We start from the raw sequence: 22,192 nt of genomic DNA, 5'->3' as shown, positions 1-22,192 counted from the left end.
ACACTCCATGAAGTTAGCAAGTAGGACAATTAAAACAAAGAAAATTCTTTTTCACTCAACACACAAACTCTGGAACTCATTGCTGGAGGATGTGGTAAAAGAAGCTAGCATAGATGGGTTTAAAAAAGGTTTGGACAATTATTGGAGCAGTCCATAGACCTTTATTAACCAAGATAAACTTGGGGAAAAGCCACGACTAATCCCTGGGATCTATCCACTGTTTGGGATATTGCCAGGCACTTGTGATATTGTTGGAAACAGGATGAACCCTTGGTCTGACCCAGTGTGGCAACTTCTTATATTCTTATAACTGTTGGTTTGGAAACTCAGTTTTTCATTTGAGACAACTGAACTGTGAATGCATCATATTAACCCCCGAAAAGGCTGGAAGCCATATTGTTTTATTTTGCTTTAATTATTTTTGCTGCTCTGTTTTAATCTTTAGGTTTAATTTATATATCACCTTGAGTCTTTTGGAATAGGGTGCTCGATAAATAATAGAAATAAATAAAAAAATGAACAGATGCCTTACTTAGAGGCAATGTGATGCCAGCTATTAACCAACCTAGACGTTTCCGCTGCCTTAGCTTTGGGACATCCCCAGAGGGTCTCTGATCGGAAGCATCCTCATGAATGGGTGTTTGCAGTCATAAGATATTTTTAATCTGCTGGCGTTCTGCTTCGGGCCTTTGCCTTGTGGGTGGTTATTGGTGCAGAAGAGGAAATTCGGCGGCGAGACCAGGAAGAAGCAGGCTCGATGACACAGGGAGGGAGGCAGAGATGAGACTGCAAGCTAAGCTCGCCCCACCAGCACCTCTCACGGGAACCTCTTCTTCCATGCCTGCGCACTCTGCCGTGGGCTTCAGAACAGATTAAACATCCCTCCTTTGATCTCAGCTAGAGTTACTGCTATCCAAGGATTCCCGTAAAGGTCAGCCAGGCTGAAGATGGAATATGCTAGCTTTCATGCACAAAAACCGTTTATATGCTGTAGATCCTCAAATATCTCTTTGAAGGTGAACGTGATTCTGCCCGGGCTAAGGCGGATTAGTCATCATCAAATAAGAAAATATGCTGAAAGAAATCCAGCCTTCATGCTGCAGAAATCAGTATTTTAAATCTCAGAGCAAGGCTAATGATCCCAGAAGAATAATCCTGTCCCTATCCTACCATGAGCAGAGGAATAAAGCTGCACTGATGGCAGAGCCAAAGGTATCTGGCAAAAAGATCAAGCCTAATCCATTTATTGGTCAAGGTGTTAATGAAGATTTAAGAAAAAAAAAAAAAAAAGGCTCCTACGCTTTAAAGAGACAGGGACCCATTTTGGCTGACCTCAAATGTTTTTGCATTTTCCTGAGAGATTCCTCTGATGAAGCAGATAGAAGCTCTGCAAAAGCACTTGGTGAACCCCATGACTCCTTGTGTCTCCTGCAGCTCAGGAAATTCGTGTTAGTATCTGCTTGTAATCCAATGCATTTTACACTTCTTGCAAAAAAACGGCTTGGAGACCTTTTCAGAGGAAGGATCTGAAGGTTACCTCCTCTGTTTTGGAGTTTGTGTGCTTGTGGAGGAGCAGGGAGCGTGTCTGCCTTTCCTGAGCTCTGAACACTTGGGTTTGTGTTGTACAGTAAACCCCAAGAAAGGACAGTTTATCTAAATTTCGAATTTTCAATTCAGCATTGGATTGTTTTCAACCATACAGATATGTAAGTAAAAAGTAGGATACAAGATGATTAAAATATTTATTACTTGTGGCCCTCGGGCCTTTTCCTGGCATGGCTGTCCATACTATGGGGCGTAGGATGACTACTGAGGTAGGTGATGCACCAGAACATTTGATGCTGACAGTTGACTGAAAAACAAGACTTCTAAGATCCTCCAACACCCAATATCTAACCCCCTAGCAGACTTAAAATCTCCGCATTAACTCCAGGCCATAAAATGTTAATTAGATGTTTATGTAATCTTTTTCATACAGTAATTACATGAAATCTAGTTTTAGAAGACCATCAAGGGCCTGAGGGCTTGAGAACCACTGAGAACTGGGGATGAGACATGGGAGCTCTAGGGCCACTGGGGGGAGATGACGACCAATAATTGAAACTAATAAGGACGGAAACATTCCTCACCCTCCATACCTGGGAACGTTTGATTTCTAGTCATGCTGAGCTTGCTGTGCATTAGTAGGGCATCACAAACTTTCTTCACACACAGACTTACAAAGCTTAGGCAGGCTCCCATTCACACACAAACACACACAACCCAGGGGGAGAGAGGTGAGGTGCTGATGTGCACTAACTTCCTGCAACAACTCTACTTATGAAAAGACAATACTGCAAATATTACACCAGGCTCTAAAACACCAATACACCTCCTATTAGGAAAACAGAATAACCCAGGCTGCTACAGATCTCTGAAGAGAAAGTACATTCTTGCAGATTACCTCACTTCAGTCACATATGCAGACCTTCACCAAATACCGAGTAAAGAGTCTACAAAGTAATAATCAGACAAAAATTGAACTGGAAACCACTACAAGCCAGACTCTGTATATAGTGCAACAATGGATAAAGAACTGAAGCATCATTCCTCATAAACATCAAACAAAATCAAGAAATATAAAACATCAATCATAATAGCCATATTAATAAAAGAATAAATATTCTAAAGGTGACAAAAAGAAGATCCAATAATGGAAAAATCATATGAATGTTTTAAAAAATAACCCATATACCAATAACATATTTCAAAACAGCAGACATATCAAATAACAACCAATAATTAAAACTAATAAGGATTATAAAATCACCCGTCTCCATACTTGAGAACTTTTGATTTCCAGATGTGCTGAGATTGTCATAGATTAGTGGGGAGGATGGAGTGGGAATGGGGGGGGCGGTGTGGTGTTGTATACAGACCTTCTCTCTCACACACACACACACATACTGTCACACTCACATGCTGTTTGTCCACAGACACACAGTTTCTCTCTGTCACACACTTACCCAGACACATGCTCTCACTCACTCATACATACATGCTCTTTCTCTCTCACACACACACACACACACACACACATACTGTCACACTCATATGCTGCCTGTCCACAGACACACAGTTTCTCTCTGTCACACACTTACCCAGACACATGCTCTCACTCACTCATACATACATGCTCTTTCTCTCTCACACACACACACACACATACTGTCACACTCATATGCTGCCTGTCCACAGACACACAGTTTCTCTCTGTCACACACCCAGACACATGCTCTCACTCACTCATACATACATGCTCTTTCTCTCTCACACACACACACATACTGTCACACCACATGCTGTCTGTCCACAGACACACAGTTTCTCTCTGTCACACACTTATCCAGACACATGCTCTCAGTCAATCACACACGTGCTCTCTCCACACGTGCTCTCAATAGATACACAAGCATTCTTTTGCTCATTCCCTCCCCGGGAAGCACATAAAGCAGCAACAACCTCCTCTTTTGTCCCCTGCTGTCCGAAAAAAAAGAAGAGTGTTATGGGCCACTGGGGCTGTCACTCTACATCGGGCTCCAGCTGTCACCGCTCTCCGGCCTCAGCTGCTAATGTTCCGGGGGTGAGGATGAGCCAGGGAAAAAGCGTCAAAGTTGGTGGTTCCCATGCACAACACTACGCCCATGTTGTAGGTCTTGCATGCCTCTTGAAGGATTTATATATCTTTATTGTACTTTCGCTCTAGTGTCACTTATCAAGCTGTAAACCACTTTGGATCATGATTTTGAGGGAGGTTGCATACAAATACAAACTAGTATTTAGCTGACACACATTAGCAAGAATGATGCCCTGAGCAAACCACAGGGCACATTACAGCCTGAGATCGCTCCACGTCTGTCTACTGATTTTACTGTTCTCTGAAACTCTTCTGGGCCAGACCCAAGGATACGGTCTGCTGCGCTCTAGAATAGGGGTGACACCTGGCCAGATTTTAGTTTGAGGTCAGTATGAATAAGAAAAGAAATATTGCTTACACCGAAAATAGTAGCAAGAGTTTCTACCCACAAATTATCTGCAAGCTTCAGAGCAATCGGTTTGAAAAGCACATGGGCAGGATACGCAGAGAAATACTTGTCATCAGCACTCTCCTAAGCTTCTCTGCCAGTCGGGTTTTCAGGATTGCCACAGTGAATGTGCAGCAGGTAGATTTGCATGGCCTGGGTCTCCAATGTATGATTATATCTATCTCATGCATATTCATTGTGGCAATCCTGAAAGCAAAGCCAGGCCTGTCTGTGGCTCATGGGGACCGGAGTAATACTTCTCTCTGTAATCAATAAATGCCAGGTGTATTAATCCCTCATTATTATCCAGTGCCAGCTGTGATACAAAGGGTGGCAATTCTGCTGTGCCACTTCTGTTTGCCCTTAGCTTTCCTTTTGGTTTTTGCCCATGTGTTATGCAATCACCCAGATAAAAAAACACACACAAAAAAAAAAAGTGAACGGTCGTTCCTGATCTTTTCCAGTGCGGAAACCTCTCCACTGCTCTGCCTTTGCCTGGCTCCCACCACATAATAAAATCCCCTTCCACCCACCCTCGCCCCCTCATGCCGCTTCAATTTCACAACTTTTCAATTTGCTGAGAATCTGAACCACTATTGCCACGTTTTACACCTTCAAGTGCGAGCAATAACCAAAATGCTTCTCCCGTCTGGCTCCCCTCCCCCTCATGGATGCCCTTCTGAATGGGGTGCTTCAGGCACAGAGGGAGGGCCTGACATCCCAAGGCAGTCTGCTGGCAGGTGCAGCCCTCCGTGCCCTGAGCCCCCGGGTAGCAATGTGTGCAGCTCCTGCCATCAGAAAGCGTCGTCCTTCCCGGCCCACCCTGGCTGGGCTTCTGGCAGTCGGAGAAGCAAAAGCTGCTGAGGCTCTGCCGGGGGGGGAGGACTGGGTGAAATCCAGTGTCAGGCTTTTGTCCTTAGCCTTCTCTCTTTCCAACAGGTCCAGCGTTTTCCTTCGGAAGAGATCTGGAATATTTGTTGAAAACATGAGAACCCCATGCAGAGCAGGAGACGTTCAATTCCTCTTTTCCTATCTGCTGTGTCTTCTTTACCTGGATGGAGCCAAATCAGAGCCGGTAAAAGGTAAGGGGCAGTTTTTTTTCCACTAATAAAAAGTGTCTTTGAAATTCCCCCCACATTTGCCCCAGTGAAGAATCTCAACCTCATTCCAGTTCTCAAGCCAGTCCTGGAGTAACCATCCTCCTGGAGACCCAGAATGAATATGCACGAGATTGCTCTGCAAGCCACAGACCTGCTCTGAGAGACTCTGCTCTGAGGAGCCTGAAGGCCATCTCTTCATTTTACCGCAGGGGAACAGTTCTTATTTGTCTGTCTGCTGCTGCTTCTGTTGTTCTCCATAAAATCTCAGGCATGATGAACCCAAGTAAGGAGAGTTAAGAGGTCTGGAAGAATCTGATGTCCTGAGCTGAGCTTTCAGCTGGATTTCATCCCATGCACGGTGCTGGTTTGCTGAGAACTCTCACCAGCCCTGCACGCTCCAAGGAAAACCTCGTACAGACCAGGCCCAAGATGAAATGTCCTTTGAGGGAAGGGAGCTCAGGTGCAGAGGAAGTGGACGCTTGCCTGCCACGGCTGGGTACATCCTGAGCGCCAGAGCCCGTGCCCCCTGTGCAGTACCCGTGGGCGATGTTAAACAAGGGATGGGTAAGCCGAAAACCTAGCGGACAGGTTGCAGAGCTGGTGCAGTCTGGTCAGCCTGGAGGTCTGATTTCTTTCACCAGCAGCCGCAGCACTGCCCGTCACCGTGGACATGTTTTATGAACAGTATTCATGAGTAGGTGCGGGAGGGGCATGCAAATACAGCAGGTGAAATTACCTTGCATACCTCCTTTGCTTTTCATCCCGTTACTGCTGCTACTGCCGGGGCTTAACTGGTAGACATAAACAGGCTGATTCAGAAAGGATCAGGGGAGAACTGGCTATCTGTGTTGAACGCCCGCTCTCCCGACGCACGCCCAGCCACCTCTCCTGGGCGCGCGATCCTGTATTTAAATGAGGGGTCACGCTAAAAAGGACGATAGCGGGTCCCTAGCATCTCCTTATTAGCAGAAACCCAGGAGAGGTGGCCGGCAGTGGGTTCAGGAAGCTGATGCTCAATTCTAGGAGCGTCGGTTTTCCGAACCCCGCTGACAGCCATAGGTTAGGGAAATGGATGCCAGTAAAACTGAGCGTCCGTTCTCCTATCCTGACCGGCCGGCACTTTTTTTTTTTTAATTTTCTTTTTAAAATTTTCGGTTCCTCCGACTTAATATCGCCAGGATATTTAGCCAGAGGGAGTACAGAAAAGCCCAAATTTCTGAGGGCAAAATGTGCGCATCGGCCGCACATTTTACTTTCAATATCCCGGGTGAATAAGTAATAGCCTCATCAACGTGCATTTGCATGTGAGGAGCGCTATCAGTTTCTGGGGGGGGGGGGGGGGGGGGGGTTGGCCACGCGTTTTCGATGTGCTAAACCCCTTACAGTATAAGGGGTAGCGGACACGCATCGAAAACGCACGTCCAAGCACAAGTTAAACTGCACTCGGCCGAGCGCACCTTACAGTATTGGCCAGATTGGAAGTGGATGGGGGAACGAGGCGAGGGAACAGGGCCGGGTGGGGCCTGTGTTTGGGGGAGGAGGCCAGGGCTGGGTGTGAACAGAGCCGGATGTGAGATTTTGGTGCCCCTTTGAAGCTCTGCCAAGCGGTGGGCACAGCCTGGCCTGCTGGAGGGAGGTCCAGGTGCCTTGGCTCACCTGACAGGAGCACTGGGCCCCTGTTTTGGGATACGCTGGCAGAGGCGCTGAGAACAAGCTCGCCCCGCTCCTCGACGTTCAAAAGGCCGTTAAAAGCATTCTTATTTAGATCTGCTTTTGAAAAACGAGATCTTCAAGCAACTAAGGGAGACTTTCATAGCTTAATGACAGCTTTTTGCCTTTCAAGCATTCCCTGTTTATTTATCTGAGAGCAGTCTTGTGTCTGCTTTTAACTGATGGCTTTCGGGATCCTTTTCGGTGTTTGGCACCTTCCACCCTTGCCTTATGTTGCCTAAACCTGGGCCTACATGCAGACAGAAACAGCGGGGCTGCCAGGCATCCACCTCCTCAGACCTTGGCCATTCTCCCTAACGACCTCCTCAATTGTGCCAGAAATAAATTGGCACAAACATTAAGGCCATGTGGCTGCCCCCAACTGAGGGTATAAAAGCAGCTCTGCTTCTTCTGGGGCCTGGGGGCAGGAATGGTCCCTGTCACCGCCGGCTCTGCTCTCTTTGTATGGGAGAGCCAGAACTGATTTCCACCACCGGCTCTGCTCTGTCTCCTCGGGTCCTGGAGAAAAGGTGGCAGGAGGCCCTTCCGGGCTGTTCTGCAGGAAATTAAGCTCTGGGTATCAGATGTGGCACTAGAAGGTGCCTGCAGACACATATAAGGGGCAGCCCTTGGGTGGAGCTTACAGTCTAGTTGTGACAGGCAGAGATGACAGGAGTGTTTGGGGTTTAAAATCAAAAGTCTCAACAGGTGGATTCATTAGTGAACAAGGACCAATTTAACTAATTGGAAACACTGCAGGAAATAAGGCCTCTGCCCCACAAGCAGCCTATAAAATGGGGAAGTGGGGTGGGCGAGTGAGGGGCAGAGAGGGTGAGTTCCAGTGAAACCAAAATATTTCCTCTTTCCTTGTGCTAAGAGCACACACAAGACACCCAGACGACCAACTCCGAACCAAACTGAAACCCAGAAATGTAAAACAACATTCAAAATCTCAAAAGCTGTCAGAATTAGCAAAGTGGACTGTTGGGGATAGGCTTTGCAAAGGGCAGGCCTGCTCCCAGAGCAGCAGTAGCCAACGCAGTCCCTAAACGTTGCCTGGTTTTTCTGAAAGAGCGCGTTTCTATTGCCTCAGATACTTCTGAAGATATATATATATATATATATATATATATATATATATATATATATATATATATATATATATATATATATATATCTCAAGTCCTCCCAACCACTTAGCCTGTTACAAGCTTGCATTTAATTGTTAGCCACCTGTAGACCTGAACAGTGGAAATGCAAGAGCCAGTCAAAGCATCATTACCAGCTTTCTCCTGCATTTACATTTACGTGTTGACTCATGATCCCTTCAATCCCAGCTTAGCAGAGGTTTCTCTCGTTCCGTATCTACACTGAAATCCTTTGATGAAACTCGGTTCTCTGTATTCAAGCTGTCAGAAGCACTGAGCCTGTTCCCAGGTTTTGCGTTCCCTCTGAGCGCGGCGTGCCTCGATCTGCCTGCAGTTGGGATGCAAGGAGCCGGCAGCCTGTCCCCCCGGTCGGTCGCCGCAGGTCCCCGGTCAGTAACGCAAGCACAGCGCGCCAGCTTTCACGACGGTTAAACGACGGCACGGCAAAGGCACTGGGACAGCCACTCTCAAACCAAAATTGCAGCCTTGGAACGCAATCGTGTAAACCTGATTGCAACCCTAGCCTCAGGTTATACTTTAGAGCTCACCCTGAGGAAAGGCCGCAGCTTCTCTAAATAAGCACTTTGCCCTCTGTTTACCTCTGTCTGCTGCCTTCTCTGTAAGGATTTGCCCACTTTCATCCCTTCTTTCAGATTCCCTTATAAACTACTTTCCCACTTACTGAATTTTTGTTTTATGGATGTCTCAAGAGAATTGGCACAGAGCTCCAGAGCTTTTCACCTCTGTTTGAAATCCTCTGGTTGAAATCCTGCTCTCAGGCTGGTGACAACCAGCCTGAGAGAGGTTCTTATGGCCTGGATTGGCCACTGTTGGAAACAGGATGCTGGGCTTGATGGACCCTTGGTCTGACCCAGTATGACATGCTCTTATGTTCTTATGTTCAAGGGACCATCTAAAGGTCAGCTGGTGGCCTCCATTCAGTTCCCAGTGGACAGGTGTGGCCCCATCACAAAACCTTGATATTAACAGGCACCGGTGTTGGCAGCCTTAGCAGAGAGAGACGGAAGATTGTGCGGGGCTGCCCCCGAAGCAGTGACGGGGCACATTGGCAAGGCTTGCACTGCTGCAGTCATTCCTATACCTTTTCTGTGCCGAGGTGAGAGAAGAAAGCTTGCACTGCTGTTGCCCATGCTGGGTCTGTTCTTTGCTGGGGGGTACAGAATGAGTGTGTGTGTTAGGATTCATGGCTCGTGGAAAGGCCCCGTGAGCCGCAGTACTCAGCCCGATTTTGGGGTTAGCGTGCACTAATGAGAGATGTGCATTCGTTTTTCCCGAATTAGGCAATTTCGTTGAAATTGCCTAATTCGGCATGGTTTGGGGGAACCAAAAAATGAATGGAATTCCGCGCCCCCCCCCCCCCAAAAAAAAACAAACAAACCCCGAATCGCGGGGGAAATGAAATTTCCCACGGGGACCCCAAAAACGAAACCCAAAATGATTTTAAAAAATGATGCACATCTCTAGTTTGTGTATATGTGTTTGTGTAAGAGGAGGAAGCTTGCATTAGTGCTACCGGTGCTGCATCTGTTCCATGGTGGAGCAGAAAGCAGTGTTGCAGTTGCATCAAAATTATCAAGGCTTCTTGGTTAAGGGTGGCAGCAAGTTATCCCCATGCGCTCTTTTCATTTTTGGATCCTCTAGCCTTTAAGGATCCACAGTGTTTATCCCATGCCCCTTTGACTGTTTTTGTCTTCACCAGTGGAGTAGCCATAGGTGGGCCTGGGAGGACCGTGGGCCACCACTTTGGGCTCAGGCCCACCCAATCATTGTTGCCCGGCAGCCCAGGAAGAGAGGGCATGCACAGGGCTGCAGCTGGCACACCAGATGTGCACATCCAGGGGACCAGTGGCCAATAGGAGGAAGAGGCCTGCAGGCCACTGGTGGACCCCATCCCACCGGTGGCCAAGGAGAAGAAGAAGCCTGTAAGGCCGCTGCTGCACCCCATCTCACCGAGACTGAGAAGTAGAGCAGGTCTGCGATGCTGCCCGAGGACCCCATCCCATTGGCGGCTGAGAAGAAGAGGCCCACAAGGCTGTCGGTGCTCCCCATCCCACAAGCGGTCAATAAGAGGAATAGGACCGGGAGGCCAGCGGGTGAATTACAAAAAAAACTCTCACTGGAAGGCACCCGTTCTCCTGCTCCTCCACGTGTGCCGGCCCTGTGGCATTCAAAACACGTACGGCCAGTAAGTGCGCCTTGCTGATCTCATGCATCGTGAGATCAACATATAGGGCGTGCTAGCCCTACAGATTTTGAATACCGTGGGCAGGCACAGGACAAGCAGCAGCAGAACAGGCTCCCTGTTTTGCTTCCGATGGGGAGTCTGCCTGTGTGTGTGTGTGTGTATGTGAAGCCTGCTTGCATGTGTGCGAGTAGTAGACTGCCTGGGAGAGTAGATGGGGTTGGGGATGTGAATGGGAGCCTATCTAGGGAGTGGAATGTGTGAGAGAGAGAGAATAAGGGAGTGGAAGCCTGCGAGAGAGAGATCATGTGAGAATGGGAGCCTATGTGTTTGTGTGAGAGTGGTAGCTTACATATGAGATTAAGAGCCTGTGTGTACATATGTATGTATGGAAGTGGGAGCAGGAGCCTGCATGTGAGAGAAAGCATGTGAGGGCCTGTGTGTTTGTGTGGGAATATGAAACTATGTGTGAGAGAGCATGTAAGAGTGAGAGTCTGTGTGTGTGAGCATGTGAGAGTGAGAACCTGTGTGTGTATGTATGTATGTATGGGAGTGGGAGCCTGCACGATTGAGTGGGATTGGGATCATGTGTTTAAGAACATGTGAGAATGAGAGCCTGTGTGTGTGTGAGGGGGGGGAGGGGGAGCCTGTGTGAGAAAGAGAGCACGTAACAATGACAGCCTGTATGTGTGTGTATGTGGGAGTGGGAGCCTGTGTGTATGTGAGAGAGAGCATGGAAGAGTGTAATCTTGTGTGGGAGAAAGCGTGTGTGTGTGTGTGTGTGTGTGTGTGTGACAGACATGTGAGAGAGAGTCTGTGTGTGTGTATGAAGGAGGAAGGAAAGAAGACAGAATAAAAGAGACCCTGAAAAAGGAACAAGGAAAAGACAGACAAGGGAGAAAAAGAGACTGGGACCAACCAATTATAAAAATAAGATCAGACAACAAAGGTAAAAAAAAATTATTTTACCTTTCGGTGACTGGAATATGCCATCTTTGGGAATGTGCATTTCTTATATATTTGTACAGTGATCACTGAGTCTTGTTTCTCAGGCTTTCCATTTCAGTTTTGTCTGCATGTTTGTTTCTGATTTGTAGTCCCTTATTCTGTATTAGGTAAGGCTCTGTCTGTGTTGTGCGTGTGTGACTAGCGTTTTGTCTCTCTATAGGGATTTGTAGCAGTCTGGCTTGTTCTGTTTGGCCTCTAGGTAGATTATTGGTGTTCTAGGGCCTGGTGTAATGTTTGCCTTGCTGCATGTTTGTTTCTGATTTGTAGTCCCTTATTCTGTATTAGGTAAGGCTCTGTCTGTGTTGTGCGTGTGTGACTAGCGTTTTGTCTCTCTATAGGGATTTGTAGCAGTCTGGTTTGATCTGTTTGGCCTCTAGGTAGATTATTGGTGTTCTAGGGCCTGGTGTAATGTTTGCCTTGCTGTCTTTTTGTGGATAAGGTTGCTGCTGTTTGAGTCCTGAGAGTTATTACTGTTATGGTATGGTAAAGTTCTAGGTATTTATTTTATTTATTTATTGCAGGGGTTTGTGTTACTTCACAAAGGGTTTGGCAGTGAAGGGAATTTGTTTTGCTGTCACTGAGGTGACACCAGAATTTGTATTCTTTTTTTGCATGTCCTAGTTTGGTTTTGCACCTGTTGCCTTTCGTTTTATGATGATTATTATGATTATTGCTGTTTTATTTTAGTTTTCTCTGCATTTTTGGAAAGAGAATTCAGAAAAGAATATATTGATTTTTGTTTTATTATGTGATTGGATCTGATGTTTCTGTTCTTTGTTTACTATTTACAAGATATTGTGTATTTATAAACTGCAATAAATATCCAATAAATGAATACAGATTAATAAGGCATTTTTAATGCTGGTAAGTGCTTGAAGCAATAGCATTAAAATATTTTAAAATGTCACTCATGCATGCTGACTGTTGCAGACTGCACAGAAATCCATTGTAGGGTGCAAGCTAAGGCATTATTTATCATTAAGAGTACAACTAGGAGGGACTAGGTCTGCATGTCTACTGCCCACCCATGGTAACCTTGCTCCCCCCCCCCCCCCCACACACACACACACACAATTCAGTTCCGGCTACGCCACTGGGTGTTCACCACCTCCTCCGAAAGGGTATTCCAGGCATCCCTCACACTCTCCATGAAGAAATACTTCCTGGTGTTGGTTCTGAGTTGTCATTTTTCCACAGATTCTTTTGGATATAGCATTAAAGTTCTTAAGAAAAATAAAATAAAAACTGAAAATCTATCAGTTCAATAATTAGTATTTTAACATACTGCCACACTAAAAATGTAAAGAATACAGGTATACAGGTTGCCAGATGTGGCTTCACAACAAATCTTGAAGTGATCTATTTCTCTTGTTTGAGGAGGGGGTCGAATCCAAGATGGCGGCATGTTAGACCTTCTCTGTGGGAGCTCCTCCAGTTTTCCTGATATTTTTTTCAATATAGAAGATTTTTTTAACCTTTTCCTTTGTGAGTCACAAGAGGAAGGCTAATACTTGGGTTATTCCACCTGAACCCGTGCGATTGACAATGATAGGGCCTATGGATCCTGTCCTCACTGCCATGCAGGGTCAGACCAAGGGTCCATCAAGCCCAGCATCCTGTTTCCAACAGAGGCCAAACCAGGCCACAAGAACCTGGCAAGTACCCAAAAACTAAGAAGAACCCATGCTACTGATGCAAATAATAGCAGTGGCTATTCCCTAAGTAAACTTGATTAATAGCCATTAATGGACTTCTCCTCCAAGAACTTATCCAAACCTTTTTTGAACCCAGCTACACTAACTGCACTAACCACATCCTCTGGTAACAAATTCCAGAGCTTAATTGTGCATTGAGTGAAAAAGAATTTTCTCCGATTAGTCTTAAATGTGCTACTTACTAACTTCATGGAATGCCCCCTAGTCCTTCTATTATTTGAAAGTGTAAATAACCAATTCACATCTACTCGTTCAAGACCTCTTATGATTTTAAATATCTCTATCATATCCCCCCTCAGCCGTCTCTTCTCCAAGCTGAACAGCCCTAACCTCTTTAGCCTTTCCTCATAGGGGAACTGTTCCATCCCCTTTATCATTTTGGTTGCCCTTCTCTGTATCTTCTCCATCGCAACTATATCTTTTTTGAGATGTGGCTACTAGAATTGTACACAGTATTCAAGGTGTGGTCTCACCATGGAGCGATACAGAGGCATTATGACATTTTCTGTTTTATTAACCATTCCCTTCCTAATAATTCCTAACATTCTGTTTGCTTTTTTGACTGCTGCAGCACACTGAGCCGACGATTTTAATGTGTTATCCACTATTTATTTATTTATTTATTTGGACTCTTTTATATACCAAAGTATAGCAGGCTGCCTTCACTCCGGTTTACAGTTTTAACAACTTAATACACTGGCTGCCAATTAAGCAAAGGATTCTTTATAAAGTGCACACAGCAATTCATAAATCCATTCACAATATCTCCCCACTCCACCTAAGCACCCAACTACGTCCTCACTCTTCATCTAGACACATCAGAGGAGCATATAAAGGCACACTCTATGTACCCTCAACAAAATCCTCGCTTCAGAGACGTGCCATATCTACAGCAGGCCCCGTTCAATGGAACGCACTCCCGCCAGATATCCATCTAGAGCTCTGCCACTCTACATTCAAAAAGAAACTTAAAACCTGGCTGTTTAAACAAGCTTTTCCAGGACCATAAGCACTTTCTTCCCCTACAGCCAGCAAGAGTTCTGTTTATAATTTTTCTGGACTCAAAGCTTAGGGCAACAAGAACACTCAAAATCAGCAAGAGGTTTTTTTAATCAAATTTATTTGGCTTCTTAAAAGACAAGTGTTCTTGTGAGATGCAATATGCCCTCTATCTGTAATAAGTAGCATCTCCCTGAGTATGTGACATGCCCTGACTTATATAATCAAAATACAACACTACAGAAGTTTCCAGAATCCATGACGTGATTGCCCAAAGACTTCTTTACAAAAATACATTATGCTGTTAGTCATGACAATCTATCATGTATAGGAAATGCTTGTGATGACACCCCCCATTCAATTGTAAAAATCATTCTATACTAGTCTTCCCTGAAACCACCCTTCCATGATAAAAGTTCCTGTATCACTTTGGCTTTGATGCAATGTGTTCTCTTCTGTTCTTCTTTTGTTGTGTAAACAGATAGCAGTCTTAGTCTTACATAGAAGCTAGACTTGAATTCCGTCAGTTGGCACCAGGATTTAATCTGAAACTGTCACCTCACAGGATCTTCTTTTCAAATTGGTTTCTGTCCGTTGAAACCATGCATCTGCAAGACAAAAGATTGCATCCTGGACCCAGCTTCTCTGTGAAGTAAATGCTGCCATTAAATAGGCCTCTTTCCTGTTGTTGCCAGCAAATCTGTCTCAGGGATTTTCTGCAAGTCATGCTCAGAAAAGCACTCAAAGTTCATTCACCTCTGACAGGCCACAGTACAGCAGAGGCATCTGGGAATTCTTGGTTATCTGCTCGGCCTATTCTTCAGTTCCTCACCATCGCATACCCCAGGTTCTATACTACTACTCGACTGTATCTAATCTCTTGCTGCAGGACTCATGTGACATTTACTGTTTTGCTTTTATGTTTTTGTTTTTGATGCTCAATGAGACTTGCTAGCCAATATGTTTAAATTTACAATGTTAATTTTGAACTAGTTTACCCTGTTCCAAGTTCCGTAACCTTGTTCTATGTAATGCCTCTAGGTGAAATTTATGTTCTGTTTCAATGTAAACCGATGTGATCTGTATTTCATACAGGAACACCGGTATAAAAAAATCTAAAAATAAATAAATAAAATAAATATAAAACATTTGTATAACACATATTAAACCGTGTACAAGCAACTAGTAACATTTAGGCATAGAGCAATAGTGTATAAACAGGTATAATAGAGTACGACCTAAAAATCGGCCTTACTGTGTGTGAATTAATAAAGCTAAGCATATAAAGACATAACTTAAATGTAACATTGCGCAGGTGGTGTGTTAATGAAACTTTTTCATAGGTGAGATGGGGTAGAGGGAAGGAAGGGTGATGATGCCTAGATCTTTTTCCTGGGTGGTAGCTCCTAATATGGAACCTAACACTGTAACTACAGCAAGGGTTATTTTTCCCTATATGCATCACCTTGCACTTGTCCACAAATTTCATCTGCCATTTGGATGCCCAATCTTCCAGTCTTGCAAGGTCCTCCTGTAATGTATCACATTCCGCTTGTGATTTAACTGAATAATTTTGTATCATCCGCAAATTTGATAACCTCACTCGTCGTATTCCTTTCCAGATCATTTATATGTATATTGAAAAGCACCGGTCCAAGTACAGATCCCTGAGGCACTCCACTGTTTACCCTTTTCCACTGAGAAAATTGACCATTTAATCCTACTCTCTGTTTCCTGTCTTTTAGCCAGTTTGTAATCCACGAAAGGACATCGCCTCCTATCCCATGACTTTTTAGTTTTCCTAGAAGCCTCTCATGAGGGACTTTGTCAAGCGCCTTCTGAAAATCCAAATACACTACATCTACAGGTTCACCTTTATCCACATGTTTATTAACCCCTTCAAAAAAATGAAGCAGATTTGTTAGGCAAGACTTCCCTTGGGTAAATCCATGTTGACTGTGTTCCATTAAATCATGTCTTTCTATATGCTCTACAATTTTGATCTTGAGAATAGTTTCCACTATTTTTCCCGGCACTAACGTCAGGTTCACTGGTCTATAGTTACCCGGATTGCTCCAAAACCTTTTTTAAATATTGGGGTTACATTGGCCATCCTCCAGGCACAATGGATGTCCAGGCTGAAGTCCAGGCTATGGAGTCAAATTCAGGCTCCAAAAGACTGTCATCTGAACTTCCTCTAACTGACCTTCTAGAGGTTCATCCCAGAATAGGCAGTGTGGGACCTGGTTTACCCCTGGTGCAGGGGAAGATGGAAGGTATATCTTTGGATGTACCTATAACCGGAGCTACGAATGTATCTATTCCAGATTCTGCGCAACCTCTGCCGCTACTGGGAGCAGAGGTAGTGGGTAGCTCTACTACTGCACCTATAGATGTATATCCCTCCTTAATATATGGAGGGTGGTAACTAGAATAGAAAATGTTTTGTTGAATGCTGCTACTCAGTTGTGTACTTTTTCCACTGGTGTTTCCTCTAAGTTAAAAGGTATAGAGCATAGGATGGTCTGTTGGAATCGCAGGTATCTACTTTCTCCCCTACAATTACCATCTTATAATCTTCTGCTGCTACTGGCATTAAGGATAGCTTGAATATTAACTATCAAATTGGGTCATTTGAAAATGTATTGAGGGCTAAGAACCTCCATTTGCTAAACTTTCCTAAAACATTTACTGTCAGAGGTAGAGTTATTTAAAAGTATGCCACAGAGGTTCTACAATTTACGAATGACAAAGTTTTCTTATTATCAAAAGTGTATAATTTGCCTGATGAGAAACATTACCCAATGCTGTTGAAGGAGCATCTGATGTTTTGGCCCAGATTTCTAATCCAGATTTGTCATTGTTCCTTCAATCTTCAAATGATAATATTCCTACAACATTATTAATTACATTTGTTCTTGAATCAGATAGGGATTTATTCAGCAATATTTTAAGTTTAAAACTAGTTATTTTTGTGGTCAAAAGATGCAGGTTTTTCCTGATGTTGTCTCGTGGAACCCAGTTAAGGAGAACGGCTTTCCTTCAGTTGAAACAAAGGCTGTCAGCGCTGGATGCTTCATTCTTTTTAAAATTTCTTGTAAATGAAGAGTTGCTTTCCAAAGGGATAGATATACCTTTTTAGATCTAGCCCATTTGGAAACATTTTTGGTTAATAAATCAGCTTAAATTAAAAGCTGAGGCAGGGTGAGGCCCAGATAATGTTTTGTGATATTGTACATTACTTGTTTTAATGTTCTCCTCCATGGCAATGTGGATTTGATAGGACTTGCTTTTGGAGAATTAAGATTTATCTTTTTTTTTTATTTTTTCCTGATTTGTTCTATATCCTGGTTAATATCTTGTATATGATTAAAATAACCTAATAAAGTTTAAATTGGAAAAAAAAAAGTAAAAAAATAAAAGGAAGAAATATTTTTCTTCTAAAATATTTTGTTGCCCCAGCTTGAACTGTTTGTGTTGGGATGCACATTGCGATCTGACCCAGCATTGTGTTTGCTTTCATGGTTGGTGCTTCAGTCTGTAACTGAGAGGGGGGGAACGCAGAGGGCCTGCTGACCACATCATCTGTATAAGCGTTCTGCAACCTCGCCTGCAGCCATCAACATGTTAGCAGATGCACGCGCCCGCATTTTTGTTCACATTAAGCATTTTTTGTGATGCGAGGCTATCATTTAGTATCCATGCCAAAAGGACTTAGTAACTCAGCTCCCCCAGGGTACAGCTCAGCTGGGAAGCAGAGCACGTTTACATAGATGCAGCCTTTAGATCTTGTCCCTCACCTGAAGTCCTTCTTTCCCTTGGAATAGTTTCCTTCTCCCGCTGTGCTGATACAGGTTGATGTTTACCCATCAGTGCAGGGAACGCCTTCTCACTAAGTAACACCCACGACTTGCTGTATATTAAACATGACCAGAGCCACAAGGACCATTCACTCATTTTGGAAAACTTCCAGAGTGGTAACCATGTTATCCTGTGGCAGAAGAACAGCAGAGAGACTGGTGGCACCTTATAGACCAGAACTGATTTACTGAGGCGGACGAGCATCCACCTCATTATGGGAATTGTCATGTGTTTGCTTTATGGCATTCTCTGTCTTCTGACTCTTAGACCTGGAAAGGCCTGAATTCAGTAGTGAAAGGGATTCATGTTGAATCCTGAGCACACTCATGGAATTGCACACCTATGATTGTCAGCCAATTAGGGCACTCCATTTAAAATATTCATTTGGTAATTGTCTGAAGTAAATCACCTTCTGAGCTTTCTAAGTCACATTCCTGCAAAAAAAAAAAAAAAAAAGTGTTTGGAAGCTGTCATGCAACCCAGAAGCTGCAGATAGTACTTTATGTAGCCTAAGCCCTGGTGTTTGTATGGAGATTTGCCTTTCTCAGGGAGACCTCATGTGCAACCAGTTACTTGTCCTGTTTATTGTAAACTCCTGCAGAGTAAATTGATATTACCCGGTGCGCTCTCTCTGGCTGAAAAGCATTATTGGTGTCTTCTATCATTAGGGACCTCCCCTCCCGAGTATGCCAGGAGCCTTTAGTGGAGGGGGGGGGGGGGGAGGGAATGTAGAGCCAGAGATGAAAGATGTAGTGAAAGTGCAGTTTGCTCTCATTCATCAGGACCATTAGATTCTTGGGCCGGCCCGGTGACTCCATGACAGTGCTGTTTACTGTCCTGCGGAAGATTCCCACTTTTGATCTCTGAGTTGGGTTTTCTGCTTCCCATGTCTGCTGGAGCTGGGAATGTTGCCAAGGCAGCGTTTAGAGACCTTGGAGGGGAGAGGAGCAGGGATGTGGAGTGGATCAGGGTCATTACTGACGCCTAGTGGCCGGGTTCAGGGCAGTGATCGCAGGATTCTGGAAGGAGGTCTGGTACATGGTCCATGGAGCAGCACCAACACTGCAATGACCAGTCTAGGTTTGTTGGGAGACAGGGGTGGGATATGAAAAGGCAAAAAAAAAAAAATCCTCCAAGTACTTGTTAGTCAAGGCTCATGCACCAAATCCCAGCTCTGGCTTAGATTGAGCTGGAAGTACAAAGGATCAGGAGGAAACTGCTGGGTCAAAAAACAAAACAAAACCAACAACCACCATTAAGAGTTCTGGGAGTAGAGTGGTCAACTCAGCCCAGGTCTAATCCAATCCTGGTTTTGGCCTGTTTGCATGCAGTGAGTTGTACTTCCAATGGTTCCATTGTTTTCCCTTAGACAGTCAGAACTACAACTCCCTGCATGCAATAGGGCAAAACCAGGACCAGATCAGTCCTGTTTAATTGACCTGGGGCGAGTTGGCGAAACCCTACCTAGGACTGGGGAACTGCGGGCTGCCACTGATAGAGCTCATCAGTTATGGGGATGCAGCTGTCTCCTACTGCAAATCCCCATCTTAAATTTTGGGAAGAGGGCACTCCCTGCTTCTCATCTGCCTGTACAGAGGAACATGCACCGCACAGAAATGCTTCAGCACATGTAGTTCCATGGCAATGTTCACCTTACGTCAACTCACGTCTTACACAAGATTGCCAGGCTGTACTGTGTTAATACTTCTACCTGGCTGGAACGGCGTCATAATTAAACGATTATAATGATGACCATGGAATATAGACTGCCTTCTTGTCTGGCAGAGGCATCAAAGCTGGTTTCCCAGGCTCCTCTTTACAAGAAAACTGTGATTGGTTCATGATACACAACACCAACTTGTTTTCTAATCGGGAACAGTATCAGAATTAATTGGGTAAATAAGCCCCTACTTAAATTGTGGGAGAGGCCAAATATGGTGGGATCTGCAAGGTCCACAAAAATTCCAGTTTAGGTAGAGCCTTGCTGACCAGCTGTTTCATGCAATTTTGTTTTCTTTTTCCACCACTCATCTGCAACTTAACTGTTTGACATTCATCCTGCCGGAAAGACACGGCCCAACTGATAAATCATACAAAGAAAAGCCAAGACTAAACCACATCTGTGGAATTACAAATTACCTCTTAATACTACAAAGCCAGCAGACATCTGAAGGATTTCCTGCATTAAGAAGAAATTGTGAATTCGTTTTTCGTTGAGATGCTTTGTGTGTGTGTGTGCATTCCAGTCTATAATAAAGTGACTTTGCTTTTAAGATGAATAATAATTTGTCTGTCCAGGGACATTGGTTGCGATTTAGCAGTTTACTCAGCTGGGCGGTGATGTCTCCAGAGAAGGAAAAATTGTTTTTTTTTTGTTTTTTGATTCTGCCCATAGTATTAATCAATTTTACTTAGGGAATAGCCACTGCTATTAATTGCATCAGTAGCTTGGGGTCTTCTTAGTGTTTGGGTAATTGCCAGGTACTTGTGACTTGGATTGGCCTCTGTTGGAAACAGGATGCTGGGCTTGATGGACCCTTGGTCTGATCCAGCATGGCAAGTTCTTATGTTCTTATGTTCTTTCAGACCTGGTAGAAGATCCCTGACTCTGCGACAGTGGGTCCCGTGGTAGATGCTTACAATGTGCTTCTTGTGTCCTTAATGCAGATCCAGAAACAAACTGTACGTTCCAAGGCAAGAGGTACCAGACCGGAGAGAGATGGCACCCTTACCTGGAACCCTATGGGTTGGTTTACTGTGTAAATTGTCTTTGTTCTGAGGTACAGTGCATCCTTTTACTTCTTATGTATAATCAGTTCTTGCACATTCTTAAGGGAAAGCAGCTTTTTTCTTTGCAAATTTGACAATGGCCAAAAGTTTTCTATAGATGAGCATTGTAAGGAATTTTTTTTAGACTTGCTTGGTGTTGATGGCAAAATAACAGCCACGGTCTGACATTATATACTGTATGCAGACGAGCAGGGGTATAGGCTTTGAAGACTGCAGGGCTATTAAATTATTTACCTCTAAATAATGGATCTGCCTCATGGTACGGCAGCAAAAGTGCATTCCTCCATGTGCGGAATGACCAGGGGGGAGAGACAGGATTAGAAAGGGTCTTCTGCCTCTCGTTCAGGTGATGTAGTCTGAAGGCAGATCAGACTCCTGCGGAGCCCTTTACAGACATTCACACTCCAGATTCAGCTTGGGTTGCTGCTTAGACCTTCTAGGGCTGGGAGTGATACTGCTCGCATTTTAGGCTTTATCCGTTACGTAAAGAACATCCAGCTGGAAGGTCTTTTGATTTATAAAATAAATATTTTTTTTCAGAAGATCTTTTGAATTATTTAATTAGGACTGACTGATAGCTTCAGTGACTTCTAAATGTAAACTTGTGACCAGTACAAATACCGTAATAAAGGTCCCAAAATAATGAACCATGGGCCACTATCATTATAAGGCCGCAACCACTAATCTGTCCAACTCAATTCGGTGTTCCTTAGATGGACCCTAACAGGACAAAGTCTGTTAACTTCATCAGGGAGATATTAGTGAGCTCGAAAACTGCTGAACGTTTGTTGTGATCGCCAAGGCTATAATGTGTCCTGAACACACTAAATATGAGTCCTTGAAACCTGTATTTATTAAAACTACACCAAGCTTATAAACAACCTGGCAAGAATCTAAATTTCCTAAAAGTGGATCCAGAAGAATTAAAAAAAAAAAAAAAGACCTCCTATTTGATAGATTGATTTAAAGCGAAAGGAGTTATAGTTTGTCTTAATTGTAGGGAAATATCCCCAGCTCTGCTAGAAAGTGCTTGCTGGATCACAACATGTTATATTGCTCCCATGCTTGGTGAGCAGCGACCCAGTGTTTCACTACAGGTGCTTCTTGCTTACAGGTGCGGGTGCAGCTCTTACGTTGTACTGGACCCACAGTTGGACTTGTGTAAAGCTTCCGATGAGCAGTCTCCTTCATTTCTAAAAGTTTGCCAGCTTGCTGCAGTCTAACCTGAAAGTGCTGACACTGTCCCTGTTGGTTCTTCTCCTAGAGTGGCAATGTCCTGTGCAGCAGGGTGAGATGTCCAAGTCCGCCCTGCCCCAGCCCTGTGCATCTACCGCAGCTGTGCTGTCCCCGGTGTCCAGGTAGGACGAACCCGCTGAGAACCCCCGACATGTTCTGACCGCTGTGGGATAAGGAGCAGACGCGGTGGCTGAAACTCGGGGGGGGGGGGCGAATGGCTGGGAACTGGCCCCCATGGCTTGGTGGTAGCACTCGGGTCTGAATCTCCTGCCCAGTGGGGGAAAGCAGGGGTAAAGAGAGGGGGGGTGGGGCGTAAACACATCCTGGAGATGATGTATTTGGGCTCTGAGAGGGGCAT

General features: G+C 44.6%; 1 protein-coding gene across 1 annotated transcript in view; it reads left to right on the top strand.

Moving 5' to 3' along the window:
* The window catches only part of CHRDL1 (chordin like 1), a 69,240-nt gene that overhangs the window by 7,174 nt on the left and 39,874 nt on the right, over positions 1-22,192 (top strand). Inside the window, exons 2-4 of the mRNA XM_029607626.1 lie at positions 5,004-5,146; positions 20,476-20,588; positions 21,863-21,956. Coding sequence (XP_029463486.1) covers positions 5,050-5,146; positions 20,476-20,588; positions 21,863-21,956 — 304 coding nt within the window. The 5' untranslated portion in view covers positions 5,004-5,049. The remainder of the gene's footprint in view (positions 1-5,003; positions 5,147-20,475; positions 20,589-21,862; positions 21,957-22,192) is intronic.

The sequence above is a fragment of the Rhinatrema bivittatum genome, chromosome 6 (genome assembly GCF_901001135.1).
Source record: "Rhinatrema bivittatum chromosome 6, aRhiBiv1.1, whole genome shotgun sequence".
In the NCBI taxonomy this organism is placed as follows: Eukaryota; Metazoa; Chordata; class Amphibia; order Gymnophiona; family Rhinatrematidae; genus Rhinatrema; species Rhinatrema bivittatum.
The sequence above is the reverse complement of the archived record's forward strand: the minus strand, read 5'-3'. Positions and strand labels throughout refer to the sequence as shown.